Source organism: Tubulanus polymorphus, chromosome 5 (genome assembly GCF_964204645.1).
Source record: "Tubulanus polymorphus chromosome 5, tnTubPoly1.2, whole genome shotgun sequence".
Taxonomy (NCBI): Eukaryota; Metazoa; Nemertea; class Palaeonemertea; order Tubulaniformes; family Tubulanidae; genus Tubulanus; species Tubulanus polymorphus.
This window is the reverse complement of record NC_134029.1, coordinates 19980089-20004215: the sequence shown is the minus strand read 5'-3', so window position 1 is coordinate 20004215 and position 24127 is coordinate 19980089. Positions and strand designations below refer to the sequence as shown.

General features: G+C 38.2%; 1 protein-coding gene across 1 annotated transcript; it reads right to left on the bottom strand.

Annotated features, from left to right (window-relative positions):
• Window positions 1-4389: 4389 nt before the first annotated feature.
• Window positions 4390-24078, bottom strand: LOC141905199 (apoptosis regulator BAX-like). Its single transcript, XM_074794001.1, has 4 exons — window positions 23412-24078; window positions 17235-17355; window positions 11186-11413; window positions 4390-9460 (listed from the first exon to the last, which is right to left on the bottom strand). Exons 1-4 carry the CDS (start codon window positions 23693-23695, stop codon window positions 9350-9352), a joined length of 744 nt encoding a protein of 247 aa, XP_074650102.1. The 5' UTR covers window positions 23696-24078; the 3' UTR covers window positions 4390-9349.
• Between the last annotated feature and the right edge of the window lie 49 nt (window positions 24079-24127).

Here is a 24127-nt window from a genome sequence, read left to right as displayed (position 1 = left end):
CAGTAGAGTTTTCCCTCTCGATTTTCTACTATCTAAAAATAGGACGAGATCTCATTTATTTATCTATACATCTCGCTGCTCTGAGGGGGGGGGTAATTCCGATATTTGTTACTCATACTTACACGGACAATAGGACATCAAACGAACCTCGTGTGCGGTCGGCTGAATACCATCTCCGACGATAAGAACACTCGTAGCGAAAAATTCTTTCACGGGCGCTGATTATATCTGCTGATATTCTTTGTACACGAGTTTCCTCGACGCGTAGAGACCTTCCGGGGACTTAGAAAGTCATAACGGGCACACGTATCTACATAATTTCATCGTCGTCAGGGTCGAGAGATCGCTGATTGCGATAAGGTATAAATACGCCCGTAGCGGCTGTACGACGATAAATCGCCGGGTCATTTAAGTGCTTTTGTTTATCAGACAAGGATGACCAGTGATGAATATGACCTTCAGAGGACGTAAACTCGTTGACACACTGACACAACTGTTAAACTTCTTATGAGATGGTCAATTAATGTAATCTTCAAGAATTCTTCCGTTGTATAAATCGTAAAGCTTAACTCGCAGTAACTTGGGATTGACAAAATTGGTCCAGGGTAAGCGAAAGTCCATGTCAAGGATAGGAAATTACATAAGCAAGTCACAAAAATGATTTTTGTCTGAGTTAGTCGGAAGTCCTAGTTGGCCGTGTCTGAGTTGGGCGAGGTTTACTGTTACTAACATAATTTCTGGTTTTTTATTCATTTTGGTTTCTCCATGTCATGATCATTCAAAATCTATAAGTGATTAATCAATCACATTAATTAAGCAGATTTTTAATCATAAAACATTTTTAGAGACAGAAATCTACGAGATGTAAATTGTAATTTATGACATGTAAAACCTGAACTTCAACAGCGATGTACTTTACAATACGATGTATTGTCAGCTTCGACAGTGAGGGCTGCCGTACTTTTATCCGCAGAGAGAAAGAGATTTGTTTACATTCGTTTTCCTAGAAATTAATAACCGATCCGTGATTCAACTACATTAGGATTTCCAGGAAAGATCTCAAAATAATGTCATTGTGAGTTGTTGGAGTGAGTGAGCAGTGAGCAGTACATGGATTGTCATGTCATGGTTAACGTGTGCCTTGTCAAACTGGGATAAGTCGTGACATTACTTAAGTTGTCTCTATTTTTTAGTCTCACAAATGGTATTTTTAACTGAATATAAGTCGTCTGCACAAGTGGTCAACATATCAGTGGTCCATGTACATGTACAGTTGAACTGCTTAATTCGGATTTTTCATTTAATTTGGATGAAATGTTTGCTCCATTTAACCTAGAGTAGAACCATGTAAAATGTTATTGATCTGGGCATTGTTCTATTGTATATAAACATTTCTTGTTGCAATTCTGGCCTGGATTACGCCCATTCAAATACAACATTCAAAACAACATTTAAGATGCTCGAGACATCATGTACATAACATGAACTTGTCAAACATGTGTTAGAGTTAACTAGATTTAATTTCTCGCTTAATCAGTAAAGGGAAATGCAGTCCTTACATTTCTTACAAAAAAATAAAAAAATAATGGCATCTATAGCCTGATATTATCATTTTTAAGTCTTGTCTATAAAACCGTGCGCAGAATACTACGTTATACCCGAGTATTTCTTTGAACTAGATCGAGAATTTACAACTCAAAAGAAATCAGATTAGTCTTTATCGTCTGAAATTCCCATCAGATTAACCCTTTCACTTATCAACGGAAAAAATTCTCGGAAATCATGAGACATCTTCAGACGATCTGACATCAGTAAATGTACGGAAACGGGAACAAAACTGCTCACTACAACACTGAATATCAATGTAGAACTATTCATTGTAAAACGTTCCTAGTAGAACCTTTTTATCATAATGTTATGGTCCTACTTATACTTTTCCTAGAAATTTCTAATGCATTCATCATGAAAATTAATGAAAATATTAGCTTTATTTCGATTGTGGGTGAAAAGCAGGTGGACTATAATTCATATTTCCGCATTTATCGCATTAGATACTGAATTAATACCAGTATTTCGAATTCATTACCTTATATCTTACGAAAAATGTTTTCAAATGTTGAAGTAATTCGAAATCAAGAGAAAGTTAGAGTTCACAAAAAACAAGTCATTAATGCACCTTTATTCCTGGAAGTGGTAAAAAGTGCATGAACTCATGGCTGCCGGTGTTGAACTAGTTTTCCTTCCAGTGAAAGTGAGATCAATACGCACCAGAAAACACAATAGAAATGCAGAGGATTCGTTTCAGGGTTTTATGTACCTAACTCGAGTCCGATTCATGAATGAATACGATTCTCAAATGAAACACTAGATGGCAGTACAGAGGTTTGTTGTTGTTTTATTGCTATACTATACGACCATTGTCAATGAGTTCGAGTATTTTAGCTTATAGTGATTCATGCCAATTTCAATCTTCATTTTTCGATATTCTATATCATATAATTCCTTTTTTATGAAACGCATAAAGCTCGAATACAATATATGTTAATAAGGAGTAAATTTGTTTGCGATTTCATTACAAATTGTCCATCATCTTCTCGAATTCGATAAAAATCGTCACCAGTCATAACATGACACATACAAACTCAATGATTCATATTACGCGGGAAACTTTTTAAAAAGTTGATTTTGCTTTTGTTCGCTATAACCGTGCCACCGTGCCACCGAGGCTAAAGAACCAGTCGAGACGTAATTGGTTGTTCATTGCATAACTATCCTCTAACCGGTGTGAATGAAAGGCGTGGCTGAAAAAAAGCGCTTTGTATTATTGATTTCAAACTTTGGTTGACTTTTCGGACTAGGGCTGTGTCTAACCGGATGGTTGGACGATGAGGCATATTCACAGAGATTCCTTCGTTCAGCTGTATATACAAATCCTTGAATTTCCTATATATGTCATCACGCGTGATCCCCACGCCATGCTGTGCCGTACGTACTATGCTCTCCCGTTTAATGATGTCAAGTCTCTCGATAATGAAATAGAACTCCGATGAAATTTTTCAGAAAATAATTAACCAATGAAAAAGATCGATTTAAACTGGATTTAATGAACTGCGGAAGAGGTTGGGCCTTTTTTGATAACTTTGACGAAAGATCTGATTTTTGAATAAATATAGAAAATATGAATTTTATTTTCAATCATCAAAGTTATCAAAAAAGCTTTTTCCCCCCGACTGTTCCCCGATTTACTTTTTGTTTTCCCTGACTGATTTGCTAAGAATTCAATCAATTAACACAGAGAAACTGTTTGATTTTACCAGGGAGGCTCCAAACTCCCTGATTTTACGCGTTATCTAGCAATCTCAACAAATTTCCCCGGCGGCTTTTCCCTGATATTTAGCTTTTTTTTACAAATTCCCCGACTATTCCTTGACTTCTTTTTAGAGAAAATTCCCTGATTTCCGGGCAAGTGGCCACCCCGTATAAGACTCTTTGAAAATATCCTTCGGATATTGAGGGAAGCACCCAGAAACTTTGATCAGCAGCACCCGCTAAGGCAAACTAGCAGCGACAGTTCGTGGTAACTGGAGCCATTGTATTTTCTATCGATGACGCAGAGAAACTTGACTTCACCGACGATTCACGTAAAATGCACATCGAATAACAAACGTTCGGAAGAGAGGAGATCACAATACCCTGTAGCAGATCATTTACAAAATCATTTTTCACGAAGAATTCATTTTATTTCCAGATGAAATGTCACACGTAACACGCACCAAAAAGAGCTTTTTTCCCCGTAGATCACTTTATCAAAGCAAAAAACCAATTGTAAAAATGCGGCATGAAAATTCTTATAGTTAGTTGAGTATAGCCGACAGCTAGTTCTGGGAACATGTCTTCCGCAGCAATGTAAACAACATTCGGTATAAATTTCATTCATATTTTTATCATTCCCAGGCAAGTACGGGTAAACCGAGTACCGTTATGTGATCTATCATCGCTTATTATATAGCAAATATGTGATCTACGGATGATACAAAGGTTTTTTTAACTGTCAATGTCATCTGCTCGAAGTTTGTGGTGACACCGAACGCGAAGCCGATGCGGCCAACCAGTTCAACAGTTGTGGTTAACCATCGATTACAGGTAATTGAAAATAAAGTCTGACTTCGTCGTCAAATGATGTAACCACAACCGTCGCTGACTGCTTCCATGGTTAATTTTAAACAAGTTAGATTTTTTTTTACAAACAGATTTGAACCGTAGGATGACCATGACAATAGACATCCCCCCCTGTATATAAACCAGAACATTCTGAGCATCAGTTCCCCCCCCCCCCCCGTATATAAACCAGAACATTCTGAGCATCAGCTTATGATTAAAGCAGAATTCGTCAAAAATGCCCTGTCAAATCAAACGAAATAAATAAATCAAGTCAAAATTTGTCACGCACCATTGAGTAACTTATCTAAACTTTAGAAGTTAAAATGACACAATTCATCGAAATATCAATAATAGTAATACTACAAAAAATTTTTTAGTAAATATACACACACGCTATACAAACATATCATTACGAATAATAGAAAATGCACGAATGACTTGAAGATTAAATCATACAATTACATACTATATACAGCATAAATATATAAAATATATATTAGAGAAATGTACAAATTTACATTTGACAATTTATCAACTGCATATTCATTAGTAACATTCGATGATAAGCTGAAAAGATTATTTCCAGCGTACTGACTTGCCTCGATCAAGAAATAAATTGCCCACGGGCAGAGTGGTTAACCTTGAAAACAGTCTTAATGGGCATTGATCCGCTTAAGAGTTTGTATTGTTCAAAGTGCTATTGAGGAAATTCTATATTGCATTTCATCTTTTTCACAAATTATTTCCTAGTCAAAAAAGTCAAGAAGCGTCTACTATTCAAAAATTGAATTCAAAACTAACCTAGCTAAACTAAAGCACTGGTAAGTAATTCGGATCTTTGATCAACGAGGTAAATGAGCTTTTTTTCTAACTCATTCGCATTTCATATGCTGGGCAAATAAATTTTGTGCGCCCAATCAAACCACCTATGTTATTTGTGCATGGTAGGTCCCGCAATTTCGGGCAAAACATTTCGAAGGTTCATCGACAAAGAACAGGCCATCGCGATATCATATCAAAATAACAATTGTGCGATAATATTTGGAAGCAGCTTATAGCAAGTTTTGTGCTACAGTATCGAAATTGAAACTTAGACAAACTGTAATTAAAACCCGATTTGTAAAAGGATCTCATTCATTATAATAAAGCCGCAATCACACAGACGTTGTGGCCCTGGTCAAACTGGCCTGAGTCATATTTGGCCATTGCCTACCAAGAGAACGCATTCACCTGGTCCCCCTTATGGTACGTTTTTGGTTGGACCGAATTTGGCCCATCAAACAGGCACAGAACAATTGGCACCAACTGAACAGTTGCCCCAGGTCGACGACACCCTTGTGATTGCAGCTACGGTTAGTCTAACATTTCAGGTTAAAATCTAATGCCTGTCTATAAAACAGTGTTTCATCAGTTAAATTTCTCATTATTTACGGCCGAGTTACCAATGGTACATTCTGGTATGTGCTATATTGACATTGTGCGTCATCTAAAAAAGCAAGGACTGATCTTCTCTCCGATTTCAGGTCGGGAGGTACAGCGCCCGTATTATTTTCCTTGGAAGAAACTAAAAGTCTGCATAATCATGAAACGAATTCTCAAACTTGTCCCGTTAATTTTGTTATCTATACATATTGTGCGTAAATGCCACCGGAAACTGAATTGTGTTAAATCCACAATTTATGTCTCGATCTTGATTAAAAAATTCTGAAACAATCATTAGTCACGCTTAAATAGTTATTTACATTTTACATACAAAGTAATATCCGAATTTCAAATTACACCGCATTATTTTGATGACCAGGAATTAGCACGCGCGCGTGTGTTGTGTGCGCAATGTACGATAATGATTGTTAACAAACATATAATACTACAATCTCATTAATAGAATAAGCAAGATATTCCGTCAATTGGTATTAAAGGCCAGGGTCCCGTTACGATGTCGCCAGATTCCAAAAAAGGTCGTTGCTCGACGCATAGTTTAGATAATTTCAACTGATTGCATTTCGTCGGGCGGAAATCATCATCAAGAATTAGCCGAAATTTGTAGTAGGGCATAACTCGCTTAATTCGGATTTTTCAATCCCGATTTTGATTATTCTATAATAAAGATGAAATATTTAGTCCATTTGACCTTGAACCATGTAAACTATTATTATTAATTCGTAATTTTACTAAATTCGAATAAATCTGGGCGCAGTCCCTAGTCATCCGAATTAAGCGAGACGTTTGTTAGTAACAATGTCGGAATAATCGACGATATATCTCCGGTATATGTACCGAGAAACGTCGCGGATCTCGCCGCCGGTGTCAACGCGTGCACCAAGTCAAGGTATTCGATCGATAATCTAGTACTTAACTCCGTTTTCATCGTCGCTGAAGGGCTTTTGGAGACTTTTCAACGGTCGTTTGCCAAATTTACCGAAACCTCTCGCGAAGCGCACACCGTATACGTACGTTTCCACGCTACGTTGCTTTTGTAGAAAATAAACTTTTAAATTCACCTTGATTTCGTCTAATTTGAAAGCAAAAATAACCGTTTAGTGCACCGGATTGCCTGCCGCGAGTGAAAAAAAAAGTAAGCGATATTAATCGTATTTTTTACAATGCTACGTGGAATACCTGAGGCTTCGATTTCATTTTTTGACATTATGTAAACATACTTTGAAAAGAGCATTCGCCGCAGGACGACACACTCGCGAGTTAGTCGCCGAAATCGATAGACGCGCACGCAAACTGTGCACGTTTGTGACTCGCTTCTAGCACTATCCGAAATCGGAATCAATTTTTCTTTTCCCTTTCGGCAATCCAGTTTGTCATCGTAATCGTTTAAAGAAAACTTGACTTAGGCTGAAAGAAAATGAGAACTCGTTTCTACGGCTGAGCCAAAATATAATAAAATTTGTAATCAGTTCATTTTTATAACTGCTTGGTCTGTTATGGGTGAGCTTGATCATGATTAAAAAATAAATTGCCCATGGGCAAAGTGTGGTGTACCTTGAAAGCTAGAGGTTGTTTTGAGTAAGGGTATTGCTTGAAAAATCTATTTAATTCTTGACTTCAAAGTTCTAGAAGTTTATATTGTATTTTATCTTTCTTGAAGAATTATTTTGTAGTCAAATAAGACCAAAATCCATGTTCAGGGTAGATAGGCAGCGAGAAACAAGTAACAAGAAACAAGGCATCTTTTTAGCCTTATTGTCCCAACACCAAAAATATCCAACATTTACAATAATTGGGGAAAGATTACAAGATTCTTTTCAAGTACTCGTAAAATTTCAACAATCAAAATCAGTAGCCTTGATGAAAAAACCGACATCAGGTTATGATAAAAAAATGTAATACGCACCAAACTAATATCGATTGATTGAAATGCTTAATCAAATATCGCCTCGAATATCGCATCGTTCATAAATTCGATTCCAGTAACAGACAGATACATCGCGACAGGTGCGAACCGATGAAAATTGATACGCATCTGCTGGTCGCCGACCGACATGAAACATAAGCTGTAGGTGTCGTTTAAACATGTCAATTAGGTAATTCAACTTTATTACTTACTGAATTTTTTCGCTGACGTTCGGTTGCGATAAAAAACAGGTGTAACTAGGTGCAAATCATTGGACACGCGGCGATTAAAATTCAATTCGAATTATGTTCATGTATGAATATTTTACTCCTTTGTGAACAGGTTAGCTATGTTTTTTTTAATGAATTACATATAACTCGATAAACATTTGCCAGGACGCCATGACGCGTTACGCCTTTATACGGAATGAACGGTCCTTTAGAAAAAAAACAGGTTCAAATCATAATAAAGCATCGTGCGTAAAATATTCAACGCGCCCCGGTTATCAATGCAACTGTATATGAAAAACGTAGATTTCAAAATTTATATCACCATCTCGTGATTCAACGAGAGTATAAACAATGTATATATACGGTTAACTTAGTGGTTGAAACATCATAGTAACAGTTGGTCCCGATGTAAGTATAGTTCAACTCTTGCATAATTAAGACATTTATATAGACGTATACATATACATGTACAACCTTATCGGACAGCTGGTAGTCATCCATTTATTTATACCATCGAAGGCATGGATTCCCTCTCATTCTTTTCATCTGCACACATGTTTTCAAAGAAACGTAGAAATTAAGAACACCAACACACCCCCCCTATCGTTTAAATGGACAATTCCATACCCTAACATCTAAATATTGAAATCTTCATCAAATCATCAGAAGAATCGAATTCTATTTTCTCGTACTGTTGTGCGCGCTTTAAGGAGGACATACGCAAAAAAGTGTCCACGCATGAAATAACACGATCTAACATTTGGACTGATTGAAAAATATGAGGAAACCTCCAGATTTTGTGACACTAACCGATCTTATGCAATCAAATAGAAACTGCTCTTCCCGGTGATATAATGATATAAAAAGATATAGCATGTCGTAAAACAGTTCGGTTATATACTAGTTACGAAGTTATAAAACAGTCAATCATTGATATAATACACAATTCATTTTCAATGTTTTTACTCTCTACGTTAACGACATGTCAAAAAATGTCAAAATCAATCAATCAAAATAAACTCCTTTCTTTCTGTCAAGTATTTACACTGAATTACACTGTGTAAGCGGTTCTACTCCTGTTTGGGACTATTAACTGTCTTTATAATGGAAAATGTTTGGATTAGAAAACAAAATGGTACAAAAATGACATGGATTTTATGTAGTTGCGTAATAGCGACCATTAAAGCAATTATTCAAATAGTTTGAGGTAGTCGTTTCAGACCCTGGCTTGTTGCTCTTCATCGATACAAAAAAAAACATTTTCCACAATATTTTCACTTACGCACAAAAAATCAAATGACATCGAAATCAAAACGAATCGAAATTGACGAACGTCGGTAAATCTTTACAAAACGTGCGTTATAGTGACGGAAATCACGTCTGCCTTGCCGCGTCTGCTAAATGTTGGCCATCTTTCATTCATGTACGCAAATTCCGCTTTTTCATGGATGACGCTTTTGGCAAGAATGTCTTCTCTCAGCAGGACTTTTGAGACATATTGTCAATTCTTTTACAAGTCTACGAGACATGGTTGATATTGACGACTTCTAGGCAGGCGATTTCAAAAATGTCATTAGAAAGGTCGGTTCCCCAACGTCTTGACCTATGAAATTTACGATATTCGCCTACTCATCCACTGGAACATCGCGATCGAACAAACGCCGAGCACTACCATTATGCCGATCTTCGTGGCGACCTGCATGCCGCTGGAAAGCACCGCTCCCTGAAAAGAATAAAAAAACGTTTCGAATCAAACATCTAAGAAATCTCGCATCTGTTCGTCTTGAAAAAATATGCTTTGCTCTGGATTCTAAGAATCGTCCATAACATTTTAGTTTCAACGAATTCTCTTTTCGAATATGATAATATAACACGTCATCAATTATAGCCGCGATCACACGGGCATTTTTGGCCCAGAACAACTGTTCACACGGGTGCCAAATGGGCCTGAGCCTATTTGGCCCCACCAAAAACGTCGGACCAAATTTTAGCACCAGACAAATGATTGCGTTTGAATTCCAGCTGGTTCCGGAAATGATCCATTTCGCTTTGTTTAGTATCAAATGAATGGTTTGCGTGTGAACGCATTCTCTAATTAGGCATGGGCCAAATTTGGCCCGAGCCTGATCCGTCCAAATTGGGCCGGGGCCAAATTGTGTCAGTGTGATCGCGGCTTATATATGTACATACATTGTACAATATACAATAAAACATTTTTGTGACCCGACATCCTTTCCAATATTTCGACAGGTGTACAGCTGCAGTTGTCCTGTCATCTCAACGATCGTTTTCTATCTGGTTTCAGGTCAAAACAGGTGTATCTGAAGAGCACCGACAGTCATCGGAACTGGATGATAATCGAGATGAACGACGCCCATTAAACAGCTGGTTGAGCATCTTTTCACTCGCTCGTAAACGTTGTTAAACGCTATTAAGCAATCGAATCAACACACGTGTATCGCAAACAATCGCAGATTCTTCCAGCGGAAGGTTGTACGGCTATCGATATTAAAAACGGTAATAAAAAATATGTCATGTTCTCTCAAGGGCCGTTCATAAATAACTACATCTAGCCGCTTCAAGTTTCGAGATTTTTCCACGAAAAATCGTTCAATATATATTCTCCGGAGAGCGAGCCGTTCAAGAGTTCTAGATCTGAGATAGCGACGTAACAACCAAAAGGCACACAATATTTCTAAAACTTGGAAAATCTAACTATTGCCGCGTTTCCAATCCTAAATTCATAGATCACCAACAGTGAGTATTGAGTCCACTTGTTAACTACTAATGAAACATTGTATAGTGGCAATATACCGAAAATCTCATACTAATGATGAAAAAATAAAGTCCAAAGTGTTTCCTTGTTAATAGTATCGTTCAACATTTCTACTAGATCCCAACAGTCATCTTCAGTTTTAATTGCTGAATAAACTATTGATTAAATTATTGAAAGTTGAATAAGCTATTAAGCGAAGAAAATATTTTAGACTTTTCCGTTAATGATACGGAGTTTGTCTTTATATATTCCATATAGTGCACTTGTCTAATCATACCCTCCTGCAATGCAGGCTTAAAGATTGGAAAAAATTTCGAACAGACGTTTTCTACATATTCATAAAATTTGAAATTATATAGCCACGATCACACAATCGTTTTTTGGCCGGGGCCAAATTAGGCCCGACCGAAAACGTCGGACCAGACCCGCGCCAAAATTTAGCACGAGACAAATAATTGCGTTTGAATCGCAACTATTACCGGAAATGATTCACTTCATTGTTTACTATCGAGTGAATGGTTCACGGCGTGAACGCGCTCTCTAATCAGGCACGGGCTAAATTTGGCTTGAACCTGATCCGTGCCAATCGGGCCCGGGTCTAATCGTCCCCGTATGATCGTGGATATCGAAACTGGACAAAATGGCGAATGAAAATCAATTAACAAAACTCACCCATCCGCCGTGCTCCCTGACCCACTGACACACGCACTCGGTGATGTAACGCAGCGACCAGTCGATGAACTTCTTGAAATAGTCGATCGCCTTCTCGCGAAGCATACGTATCGCCAGGTCCGAGCAGAAGAAAAACAACACCATTATTCGCTCCTTCGTGACGCCGCCGTTGAAGAACAGCTCCGTCAACATGTCTTGGAATTGCTTGAACGAGATGTTACTGCCGACCTGAAAATATAGTTCGAAAACTATTCTTAACGAAATATGTTTTGGATTCGCTAAAAAGAACGTTTATTCTCGTGTAATCTTTCGACAAAAATTATATTTTCACAAAAGACAGGTCTAAACATCCAAAGTCGTTATCGAATAAGGCACCAAATACGGTAAATTAATCAAATAGATAAATAAAGACAATTTTGATTCACTAATGAGAATATTTTATCTCTAATCTGTTTTTTTCGAAAATTGTTTCCTTAAAAAACAGGTGTCCATCTGAATTATGCTTGGATAGCAGACGAAAGCGACTTAGTTTATTAATCTAGTCAAAACAATTATTTCGTTCTTTCAGTTTTATGGTAAATAATGGATTTGAGTCGCTCATAAAGCCCGACCCGTACAACGCAATCGAACACGGAATCATATCTGATCTCGGAAATGGTTTCCAGAAACCATGTTTCTTGTATCTCGTAAACACAACTACAGGGAAACGCTCAGAAACAAGGTTTCTGCGTTTCCCTGCCACGTGTGCCTCGGGCTTTTTTAATGGTCCCTGATTTTCCGATTTTGAGCAATTTCGACCCCACCCTGGGGTGTAGCCAGCAGGATGATGAGTTGGGTGCGTAGTCATACCTAGTATTACAAACTCGGCAAACGCAAGTCATTCGTTTAAACAACTAGGGATTTCGGAAGACTTCTCCAGTTAGATTTGAATGAGTAGAAATTAATTTTCTCAATAAAACCCACAGACCACACCACACCTATAGTTAAACAGTTGAACCTTATCAAACCTAATGATCCTAGATTCACATTCATGTTCAATCTATATAAATTCTATTTGATAAATGGTTTATTTATTTCGAGATTAAACAATTTACATAACATGACAATTGCCCGGGACCGATAGTATTCCGATGATTGGATCAGCTGTTCTCCCCGTCGAAAACAAACATGAATGGAAACAAATTTAGTTGAGTCATTTTGACTTGTACAGTGTATTGTAATTAGTCATATCTAGAGGATAATAACTACTATACAATAAATTACTGTAGATTACAAACAGGGTGGATTTTTAACAACACTAAATATCACTGATAATTGTTATACATATTTCATCTATATTTCGTATTTCTTTATTGTTTTATGTCTCCATCTTATTACTCATTGTCTTCTGAGACTGTTTGTCTGTGTCAGAATGTGTTAATTGTTGTTTGTCTCACTGTCGTGTCACTACTCGTCACCTTCGTTGTTTTTGTATCATTTTCCGTATTCCACCTGTCTCGTATCTCAATGTATATAAATAGTTTGTGTGTAAAAATAAATCAGTCCAGTTTTGGTATTCCAAACTGATAGTTCGCTCGTTACTCTTTTGCTCTGTTCCGGATTTCCGACGTCGACCATTCTTCGAGAATAGGACAGAAAATAGCTTTGCTAAAGATCTATACGTAAACATAAAAAGCAGAGACACAGAGAACTAGTATTTTACTTCAGTGAAGGTTTTTTGTTTCAATGTATACACGCTCTATGAAAGCCTTGAATAGAAGACATGATGACGAAATAACCACTTCACTATCGGCGACTACATTCACTTACAGGGCAGTCCCCATAACGCAATCATGTGGTACTTCAACAGCCAGTTTTATTACAGCTGCCGGTTTGAAGTTTTAATCGATTACAAGGTTTAAATACCGAATTAAGATCGAATGGAAAAATACCTAGTGTTGAAATTCCACGCGCGAATCAGTGGCGGATCCGACCGCGGTTCAGGGGGGTTCAACCCCACTTTCCGACCAAGTGCCCTATTGAAAATTCCACTAGCTTCTTATCCCCTGTACCGAAAGTTCATAGACTTTATGAATTTTGGCCTGTACAGATCTCGATCTAATACGCACTTAAATTGCATAGATATGTACCTAAATTTTCAAGGTTTTTTTCTGGGGGAGGAAACCAAACCCCCCTACAAGTCAGTGGCGTTGGAGTAGCAGCTAGCTACTGCTAAAGTTAACTGAATGTTTTGACGAAATTGAAATATATTCGCCATGGCAATATTAGAACCTGTCAATAATCGGCAATTGACTGCGCCAATCAAAAATTGTTTCCAACCCGCTAGCAAGCCAAGACTAAAAATGTAAATTTTTCATACGAAATGAATCTCCCATTTCTCCCAACCTGGATTGGTTTTTTAAGTACATTTTTTAGATTATGATAATGAGGCAGTCCCCCATAGTGCAAATGAAACTTTCATTTTTCACACGTTTAATCCGATGTCTGAAAAGCTTCTTTTTTTTTAAAGAAAAAAAAAAAAATAACAACCTCACCGACGTAAAAGTGCAGACAATAATCCTATTGTAAATGAATAATTTATGATCGTGTAGGTAACGTTTGTTACTGACTCAGTAATTTGTTTCTAATAGTATCTATCTATCAGTCTCATGAATTATTCATTATTTGGTACATGTATAATCTGTACAACAGTCAATGAATTGGTTGGATTAGATTGACCTTTCATTCGCATGTGTCACATTTTTGTCATAATGTAACACGTTGTATTCTAGCCCTCCCCTACGACCCCCCCTCACGAATAAACTAATAAATGAACTAGTCACTTTTTTCAGTTTTAGAACAGCCACTTTTGAACTTTCAGATTAACTGTTTCAATGCTGACTTATCAATAACCTATAGTGCTGGAGATAATTTGAAATATTTGAAAAATTCCACCCTCGTGTATGAATAACGGGTATACCATTATATTGTGTCTATACCGCGGCGCAGTGAATCGTTAGTTACTAATATTTCACTATGTTTGACAGGTGCTGCCATCTTTCGATAGGGATAAAAACTAATTACTATTGACATCAATATACCGCAGTGCGGTGTACTACCAAAATCCATCACCGATTCATACACTGCACTGCGGTGCAGACGCATTGAAAGGGTTAACGGTTGAAATTAAGTCGTCTTTCCCAATATTCGATAGAACGACCAGTAGCAGGAAGTACCGCGTGTTTTGTTCCTTAGATGACGTGGAGCGATTTAACAACAACAACGTCGATTCATAGTCGTCAGCAATCGGGAAACGTAAATTGCAATTTGAAAAACCAGGAGTTGATAAGGGGTCATCCATCATTGTAGCTAATATTACGAGCAGTTTAAAAATCATTCACTTCCTCTTAATGTAGCCAGAAGGAAGGTCACAATAAAAGGAAAGGACTAAAAATCGATAATATTAATCGGTACTTTTGAAGTAAAACATCACAATAGTGTTTTAGACATTGATATTATGGTATACGTTTTGTAAGGGGGGTTCTGTGTGAGTCAATGCGCACTTACTACATCAATATTCACATTTCAAAATAAAAATCACATTTGCGAATTCCGGTATTCATTTTGTAATTAAACATATTTCACGACTCTTATTTTCTAATCGATAAATTTTCATATCTTTTCAATAATCCGTTTTTGAGAGGATCCACGCACATTACGTCATCAATACATCGGGGCTAGACGGTTGCTCGCCATTGCAATTCAATCATCGATATATTCAAATTCGAAATAACCTCATCGATCTTTAATATTGTATTATATCATTGATCGATGATATAAGGCGATAAATGCGTGTTATTTTTGTCAACGCGTCCATAAACTATCGAGTTAGTTTTCTTGTTTATGTATTCATGTAATATTGAAGATCGCTTTACATTTTTTTTCGAAGAAATGCTTACGCGTGTTACGATACTCTTTCTGGATGCGGCAACAATTCATCATTTGGCAAAGCGTTTACCGGCAAAAACAGGTAAAACGCGAACTGAAACTCGGAAGAAGGCGATTCCCTTATTCTGAATAGAGCTACATTTGTGAGCGCCGCCGACCCAACCACCCCCCCCCCCCCGTTGTCGGCTAAACCACGAAATCAGCGATAACTTATCCCGGATTACCGGGAGAAACGACGTTCATCGTTTTCATAGTAAATCAATGACAAGCGAATAACAAGTGATTGTCAAGTACACGTCCTCTCGCTTTGGCAAAACAGAGCGTTTCCGATACCGTATCGTCGGGGTTTTCCCCGGCGAGTTTATCGTCGTTTTTCCGAACTCGTTTCAACTCGACGAAATCGTAAGACTCGTCATGAAAAAAGTCACGAATATTCTTTTATCTTTTATCATTTATTTTTCGAAAAACGCTTAATATAAAATTTGTAAACGACCATCTACGAAACAGTTTAAATGTATATACAAGAAAAAAAAAGCGCTGAACACGATGATCGACAAATGCAACATTTTCGGAAGCTTTGAGTCAGTTGGTTAATCAGGACTCCGCCGAATCAACTCTCAAGGAGTCAAAATGAGTTAATATCCACGGAATCAACTTTTTTTTGGAGTCAAAATGAGTTATTATCCACAGAATCAATTCTTTTTTAACGAGTCAAAAAGTAAAATAAGTTAATATCCACGGAATCAACTCTTTTCAAAAGAGTCAAAATGAGTCAATATCCATGGAATCAACTCTTCTCAAAGAGTCAAAATGTGTTAATATCCACAGAATCAATTCTTTTTTAACGAGTCAAAAAGAGTTAATATCCAAGGAATCAACTCTTTTTAAAGAGTCTTGATGAGTAAGTATCAAATCATTTCGACTCTTGAGTCATATCGAGTCAATTTCACATCCGATGATGGAACTACATCCGGCTTACATTACAGTGAATATCTCATCGATTTTCCCTAATTCTACTTTAAATTAAACGGATAAATAATCTTTGACTAGAACGCCGAAAATCTAACGATAAACTCCTTCATTCTCGCTTAACTTTTACGTCGAATTAATGGCGCATTTTCATATCTCGGAATTCTTCTCCAAACCGTTTGTAACAAAATCTGCAATTTTTTTTTTATCCGACACTTTTCCTATAAGAAAACCTGCCAGATCGCGTCGGGCTTATCGCATACTCGTCGCGATAAAACGCCGAACTATGCGGCGCTACGGACACAACAAAAGACTACAATAATGCAACACGCGAATACCTACCAAATAATAATACATCATACTTCACGGAAGTTCATGAAACGCTATTTGATCGTATTCCACATCCGTCGAAACGTCGGAATGTCGGGCGCGCATTTTTTCGTCGCGTTGCAAAATGAACTTTCTCTTTTATATACCGCGTTATTATAAACATCCTTAAACTGAACTCGTTTAATTTCATCGAAGCTAAAACATCCTTAAAACTCGACGGGTATTTCAGTGTGTTTGAACGCTCTATTTCTGATTATGATGCCGCAATGACTTCTTGAATAATTTAGTCATTATCGAAAACCACAACAAAGTTTTACGAATACCGCATACCCGGGCATTAAGTACACGTACTTGATGTTACTATAAGTGCGGTGAACGCCTGCATGCGTTTCAAATCAGTACTTTTTATCGAGAATTGCACCCTCCAAATAACTTCCGCACTCGACAAAATCTTTTGAAAACGAACAAACGTCGTCAAACACAACACAACGAACGGGGAATAAAAACCGGCTGCCTTTTCAACAATGTACTTTTCAGTTGGCGACGTCTGCGCGCGAAACTTCGCCCTAAAATTAACCCGAAAATTCCGCCGCAAATTTCTTTTTGGTCACTAATTCAAGTCCGACGACGACACGCGCGCGGCGGCGGCAGCGCTCGCGTCTTGTTCGTTGTTGGCGATGATTCCATACGATATAACGATGATGCCGATCGCCGTGGAAATGATTTCCGTCAGAAGGTACTGCCGCGTGACGTGCACGATTAAACTGAAAACGACATTGTTGTTGTCGGCGACGGCGGACGTCGCCCGAGAAATGTCACTTACTGCGTTCGCTTCGTTGCGTATGCGTTGGCGTTCTTTCGTCTTCGCGAACGCGTCGGCCATCTCCCTCAACTCGCGCCCGGTCGACGCCCACATTGGGTTGGCGCGTTGGAAATTCGGCGTACTGAAAAATACAGAATCAAAGAAAAAATATTCGTCAGCAAGAATCAAAATCATATTGCGACATCCTATTAATCATGGAGTCCATTATCCTGAAGTTTCAATATGCTATCATTTTCTTTGTACTGCTTTTAGATAAATACACCCTATAGCCGTGATCACACGGAGATGATTTGGCCGCGATCAAACCGCGTGTCAAATTTGGCCCGTGGCTTATTAAAGAGCGCAATCCCACGTAAACCACTCACTCGATATTAAATAATGCTGTAACAAAGCGAGGTCACTTCTGGAATCAGCAAGCTTTCATCCGTATTAATTTCACCCGTACTAGAATTTGACGGGCCATAGTACGACATTTTTGGCAGGGCCCATTCTGGTCCGAGCACGGACCAGCACGGGAAAATTTGGCATCCATATCAACGATTGACCCGGGCCAAAAACACTCACGAGATCAGGGTTAATATCTCGACTGTTTTTCAACTCAAGACAAACTCCTTACTACCTAATAAGTCTAAGGATCCGCAGTTGCGACTTACATATGAGTTTTAACTGCCTCCTGATTCGTTATAACTCAGAAGCAATAAATCTAAATTGAATTGAATTTATTTGTAATATGAAACTTGGACCGAACTGGGAGTGAATTAAAATCGTATATATTTCGTTAGTAATACAACTTGTACACAAATGTCGAGGCTTATTTTGAATGAAATATATCTATAATCCTTATCGTTTACGCATGTGCCCACGTATGTTGATGACAAAATTGGCAAGATTTCGCACCTTGCGCCGAATATAAATCATACGGAATCGCTTTATTCCCGTTCGGAAACATCGTTTTATGAATGAACGGAACTGCGCATTAGAATTTCGTAATACGGATGACGACAGCGAAATTTCATTCATAAATTCATGAATCGAGTAACAATGAAACGCAGCTGCTGAACTGCGGAGAGACCCCAGCTGCCGCAACGGGTCGTTCGTAAAAATTCTTCGGAATGCGCTGTCAGTCACAATCTAGACGTCCACAATGCGTAGACATTGACTTTAAATAAAAAACGGTTAGGTAACTTAGAAGTGTATATTTCGGGTTGCCTTAAATATATGATATTTGTTTCATCTCAGATGAAATGTAGAGATAGATGAAATGTACAACATAGGTTTGAAAAATACGCGGATTTCGTCGGAAGTTGGTAGAATTCTAGGATAGGAATAGGAGTACTAGGTGCGGGGTAAATCCAACTCTCGTCCAAAAAAATATAACAAGTCTTACGTCTAAATAGATATAAAAGAACGATATTCACTTCTAGGGCTAAAACTTTTTTTCACGATATCACTAAATACAGGTCTAAGGCCTCTGTCCGAAAACCAGTCTAATGTAAGTTCTTACTTTTACCGTAAAAAAATAAATTCAGTTTCTAAGCTAAGGCGGAAATAAATCTAAAGGTCATATATTTAACACTTTCTGATATTATGACGAGAATCCCACAATAAAGACGAAACAATCGAGTCCGAAAAGCTGGTAGTTTATTCCACATTTCGACTATATACTAATAGTCATCTTCAGGAATACTGTATATAAACTAAACCAGCTCGAGGAAACATTTTCAGACTTTATCTTTTCCTCATTACCGTGGGATTCTCGTTATATTATCGTCACAACAAGGATATAGTGTCTTATCAACGGTCACTTTCTAATATCAGTAAAATAGCACACTTTCCTCAACGAACACGAGAAAAACCCGATTCTTATTTTAACCACCAAAAAACCTGATTCTTATTTTAAATGCTGAATCATAGTCAGTTTCTGGTCAAAAACGTTAGACCGCATGTGTTATTCAACTGCGATGAAAACGGCCCAATTAACGCGCATGAATTGAGATATAACTGGGCGGTGGCTTCATAACCAATTGAATTAGGTCAAATTACCTCAGCCAGAGACACGCAACTATTGTTGTTACGAAATACAAGGCGCCACAATTGTCTTTATTGACAACTTTTTACAAAAAAAAGAAAAATATTCTAAAGGTTATATGATATCAAATCATATATACAATCTATACCTAAGTTGATATGAAAAGTTAAGATTCTTCGAAATTGATAAAACCGATTGGCAATGGGAATTCCACACAAATTCCCCGACGACGATTTCTGATGGCTGGTAAAACGCAAATTCGAAATTCAAAAAAGAAACACGTTTCCTTTCAAAAACTAGCCTCGCGCGTGCGCTAATTATTGCACTTCAAGAAATAAATGTCGTCTTTTGATCGCTTTTCAACGGTGATTTTTCCGGTTGGTGACCGCGCGTAAGAGCGATGTAAACGTCAGAGAGTTATTTATACACCGTTACATTACTCAAAATTAAAAATCACAAACATATATTTACACTTACGGATGATGAGTCATTATGTGTTTATCTACCTATGTAACATAATATTTACATAGTAAATACACTTACAGAACATACATAGGACTAGAAGACTATTTCAAAACTGAAGCGTCATAAATGAGAAATTGTTATGACTAGTTTTTGTTTTTGTTTTGCCCATAGCCATGAGAACGGAATGATTGACCTTTACGTAGTTAATAAACTTACAGAGCAAAAGTAGGACTACAAGACCAGTACACGTAGGACTAGAGTATTTCAAAATCGAAGCGTCATAATTGAGCATCTATATAATGACTAGTTTTTGTCTGTAGCTATAAGAACCGAATAATAGTAAACAAACTCACAGAGCACACGTAGGACCAGTGCACATAGGACTAGAGTATTTCAAAATTGAAAATTTGTCACGACTAGTTTTTGTCAATAGCGATGAGAACGGGATGATTATCGACCTTTCCCCGATTGCCAAATTTTTAAATGCTTTTTTTAACGACGTCGCATTAGAATCGCAACCACGTGTTTATGGTCAATGTTTTATCTCTTCAAAACACAATACAAAGGCCGTAGAGCTCGATTTCGCAATAATGAAACGTGGACTCTACTACAACAACAGCGCAGTCCTGGTTATAGTGAGCTTTTTCAACTGAAGTGTTAGTAGAATCATAACAATAACACAATTACATGACATATGGTTAAATCGGGGAACCCTGGTATTCAAGCCTCTAATCAAAGCATTACTACTAGTTTAATAATAACATCATCATCGTCATCATCATCATCCCAGTAATTAGAAGTAATTAAACCCTATATCCAATACCCTATTATCATCTCGACATTTCTAAGAGAGCCGACATTGCGGATCTGTTATGGACAAGAGACTTTCATTGCGACGACGTGGTCAGTGGAAACCCCTGCGGTCATCGAACGTCCGCTGAATGGTCATCGATTCCAATTCGAACAATCCGATTAATAGAGCTTATTATCTCGGGATTCGAAAATTCGCCCGGCGCTTTCGCACGCCAATTCAAACCGCTCAAAGTACTCGTTATGAAATTGACTTCGATCCGTACAACGCGGTCAATTGTCCGAAGGCGCCGCGTGTATTGTGCGAGAAAAGCGCCCCCTCCCCCAACAGATATTACAGAGACGGGCGCGATATCACGGTTTTGTAAACACGTACAGCCTTTATTCATCTCAAATTGCGTCAGTAGAAGGGTTCGGCCGGTGGCGTAATTCTAAACCTCGGCACCTGTTCGATTGAATCCAAGTGGTTGCCCGCTGCGATCATCACAAAGAGAGTTGCAATACGAATTATGACGAATGAAGATAACAATTGCGGTTTTGGTGAGGACCGGCTGAGATGCTGCCACATGTTGCTGCAAAATGTCCTATGAATTGCTTCAAAGCTGTTTAATTGGACGATCTACCCGGTATTTTCGGAATTAACACAGTCGGAACCAAAAGTGGATGAAAGATATTTCTAAACTCAAGTGTTTTGAGACACAACCTATCGAAATAGAAGATCTCATAATCGTCCTCTTACGTTGCAAAGATAGTTCCTGGTCCTTACAATTTCCTAGAATGACGATTGTTCAATCGATTCGATTTGTTGCGATTGCAGAAAATTTACAAAAATAAGCATTATGTTGCATATACTCATCGGTAGGCACTGCCAGTTTCATAACACATTTTAGAATTCGATATTATAATTATTATGAAATTTTTTAAAAATTCCATGGTTTGAATCATATCCCGGGGTACCTGGTTCAACGAGGGACTCGGCGCGTGGTGCACCCAAACAATCACGTGATAGTAGCTGAAGTCCCACCTGAAGAACGAACATTTCACACGTGATAAAAGCAGCACCTTTGATGTCGCGTCACTTCCAGTAGCATGCCTAGAAAATAAGCGCCGCCACTTTTTTTTTCGCAACACGCATAATAAATTGATCTGTTGATGCGCGCACATGACTGCACGGTTATAAATAGATTACGCCGGAGCTCGAGCGGTTCTACTGTGCTGCACGGGAACCGTCAACCTGTTCCTTTGTTTACATGTTTTACTGCAATCATCCTATAACCTATACGTGCGCCACAGCGCCGGCAGAAACCAGACATTCTCTCACTCTCCTCTCGGTCGAAATTATTTATGATGATTCACGCGTTAATGCGAGGAGATACTCTCGCACCGAAATCACCGGCTAAACACATTACACCGACCGACCAATTACGGATATTTATAAATCTAATTTCCTAAAATGCCCGTTTTTCAAATTCAACGGTATCATTCCGCATTACGAATTAAAATTAAGTCATTGAAACTGCAGGGGCGCATCTAGGGTCCAATTCAGGAGGGGTGCACCCCCAAAATAGGACATAAAAGAGCACCCAAAAAGAAAACTCACCAGAAAACAACTCATCTTTGGAACTACGAAGAACGAGCTTATGAATTTAAACTCTTTTTAGGTAACAACTTCAATGTTTTTAATTTTCTCGTAAAATCTCAGGCATGTTGACATCTTTGCACCCCCTGCACCTACCCTTTGATCGCCCCCTTTAACAATCGAACCCGCTTAATCACATCTTTCTAAATACTGATTTTTCCACGCGATTGCACAAAATTCCCCAATCCAATGAGTGAATCAGAGACGTTTCTAAATATCTGATCTTACAAATGATAAATCGGTAGCGCAACATTTCAACCTTTTATCTTACCGACAGATGGTAAGAAACTACAGGTGTCCGATAGATTACAAATGTCACTGATAGCTAATCGATAAGACACCAGGTATATAACACCAAGACACCTGCTAAATGACACGTATGACCACATGATGCAATTAAGCGCTAATTAATGATTTTAAAATCAACTCACATTCTCTCAATGATGCCGGTCTAGCACCTGCAGTTCAAACATCTGTTCAATGGATGTGACATATGTCAAGTGCGATATTAGATCATCCGGTTTTAGTTTATTAGATCATCATCAATTAATGATGAAGGTGCTATATGAACCGATGATTATTAACTTGTAAGTGGGCTCGCCTAAGGTTGAGTGGTTGCCTGAGGCACTCTTTACCGACTAGAGAATATAGAAATCTCTAGTGTGAGATCGAAACCTCGTGTTCTTATATTCTAGATTGTTTCAATAAATAAATTCTCGATTTTAGAATTCTTTTAATTTTCAAATAGTTTTCTTTTAGTCTTATCAATATAGAAACTTCTCTTGCGAAAGGTCTCCCTCCAAGGACAATTTAGGAAAATAAAGACGCATTCGAAAAACACACTACTTTGATTGACCTACAAATAATTAGGAGCCTATACAAGTGTTCATGAGACGAGAAGATACACAATATGCGTGTGTGATGAATAACAAGAGGAATCCTTGTTTAAATATTCTGTTATTTCATTTTGTCCTCAGTACGCCTGATGATGGCTAATAGCATTTAGCTGAAACGTTGCTCGAAATATATACTCTTCTATTCAAGTAGTTATCATTTTTGGCTGAATTTATTACGGGATTCCTCTCATTACAAGCGTTCATCCCTTGGATTCGCGCCTGAGCAGACCACCTTCGGTAAACATTCCGAGCATTCCAACATTCAACAATGACAAGCATTCAATAGGCTTGAATTTGCCCTGAAAGATGAAATCAAAAAACGTTTTTTTTTAACTTACCTACAAATTGGCGTATCCATAATACACTGCTCCACATCGACATCGCCGGGAAGTCTTTCGCGATTTATTTCCTCGCGTAGAAAATTTCCGAATAGTTCTCGTCCTTCCACTTCGACGTTATTCATGTCACCCCCTTGATAAACGACATGTGTGGCGGGCGCGTTAACGCTGCCCGGCATTTCGAGCAAGGGTAAACTATGCGCCGAAAGCCTACGTTGTCTGAGACCGCAATTGTTCGTTCCCGTCGTCGCGCAACACTGACAAGCTTGCGCCGCTGTCGCCATATTATTCGTCACAAATTTGCAGAAGGATCTTACGTAAATATGCACTCAGTTTCTCGCTGTAGCAAAAGAAAAACGTTTGAGCCGTTCAGAAAAACACATCACACCAGAGAATAAGTTGACACAGTGCAAAACTAGAGAGCTGCGTGCTTCGTATTAACAACAGCCTTGCATGTATGTATGCTAGTCACTGGTTGATGACCAAAACAGTTATGATTCTACTTCAATTATTCTCGTCAAATCGTCGTGACACTTAGCTGTTCGTGTTTGAACACGTTCTACGATAGCTCCTGAACAATATGAATCCGTGCCAATGACACCTGCACCTTTTATGAAGCAGTTTAGTTGCAAAACAAAACGCGGATGACTCAATCATCAACGCGCATTCAGCGGCTACACATTCGCGTCTATTGTGACAGCCGTTGTTACACGCCT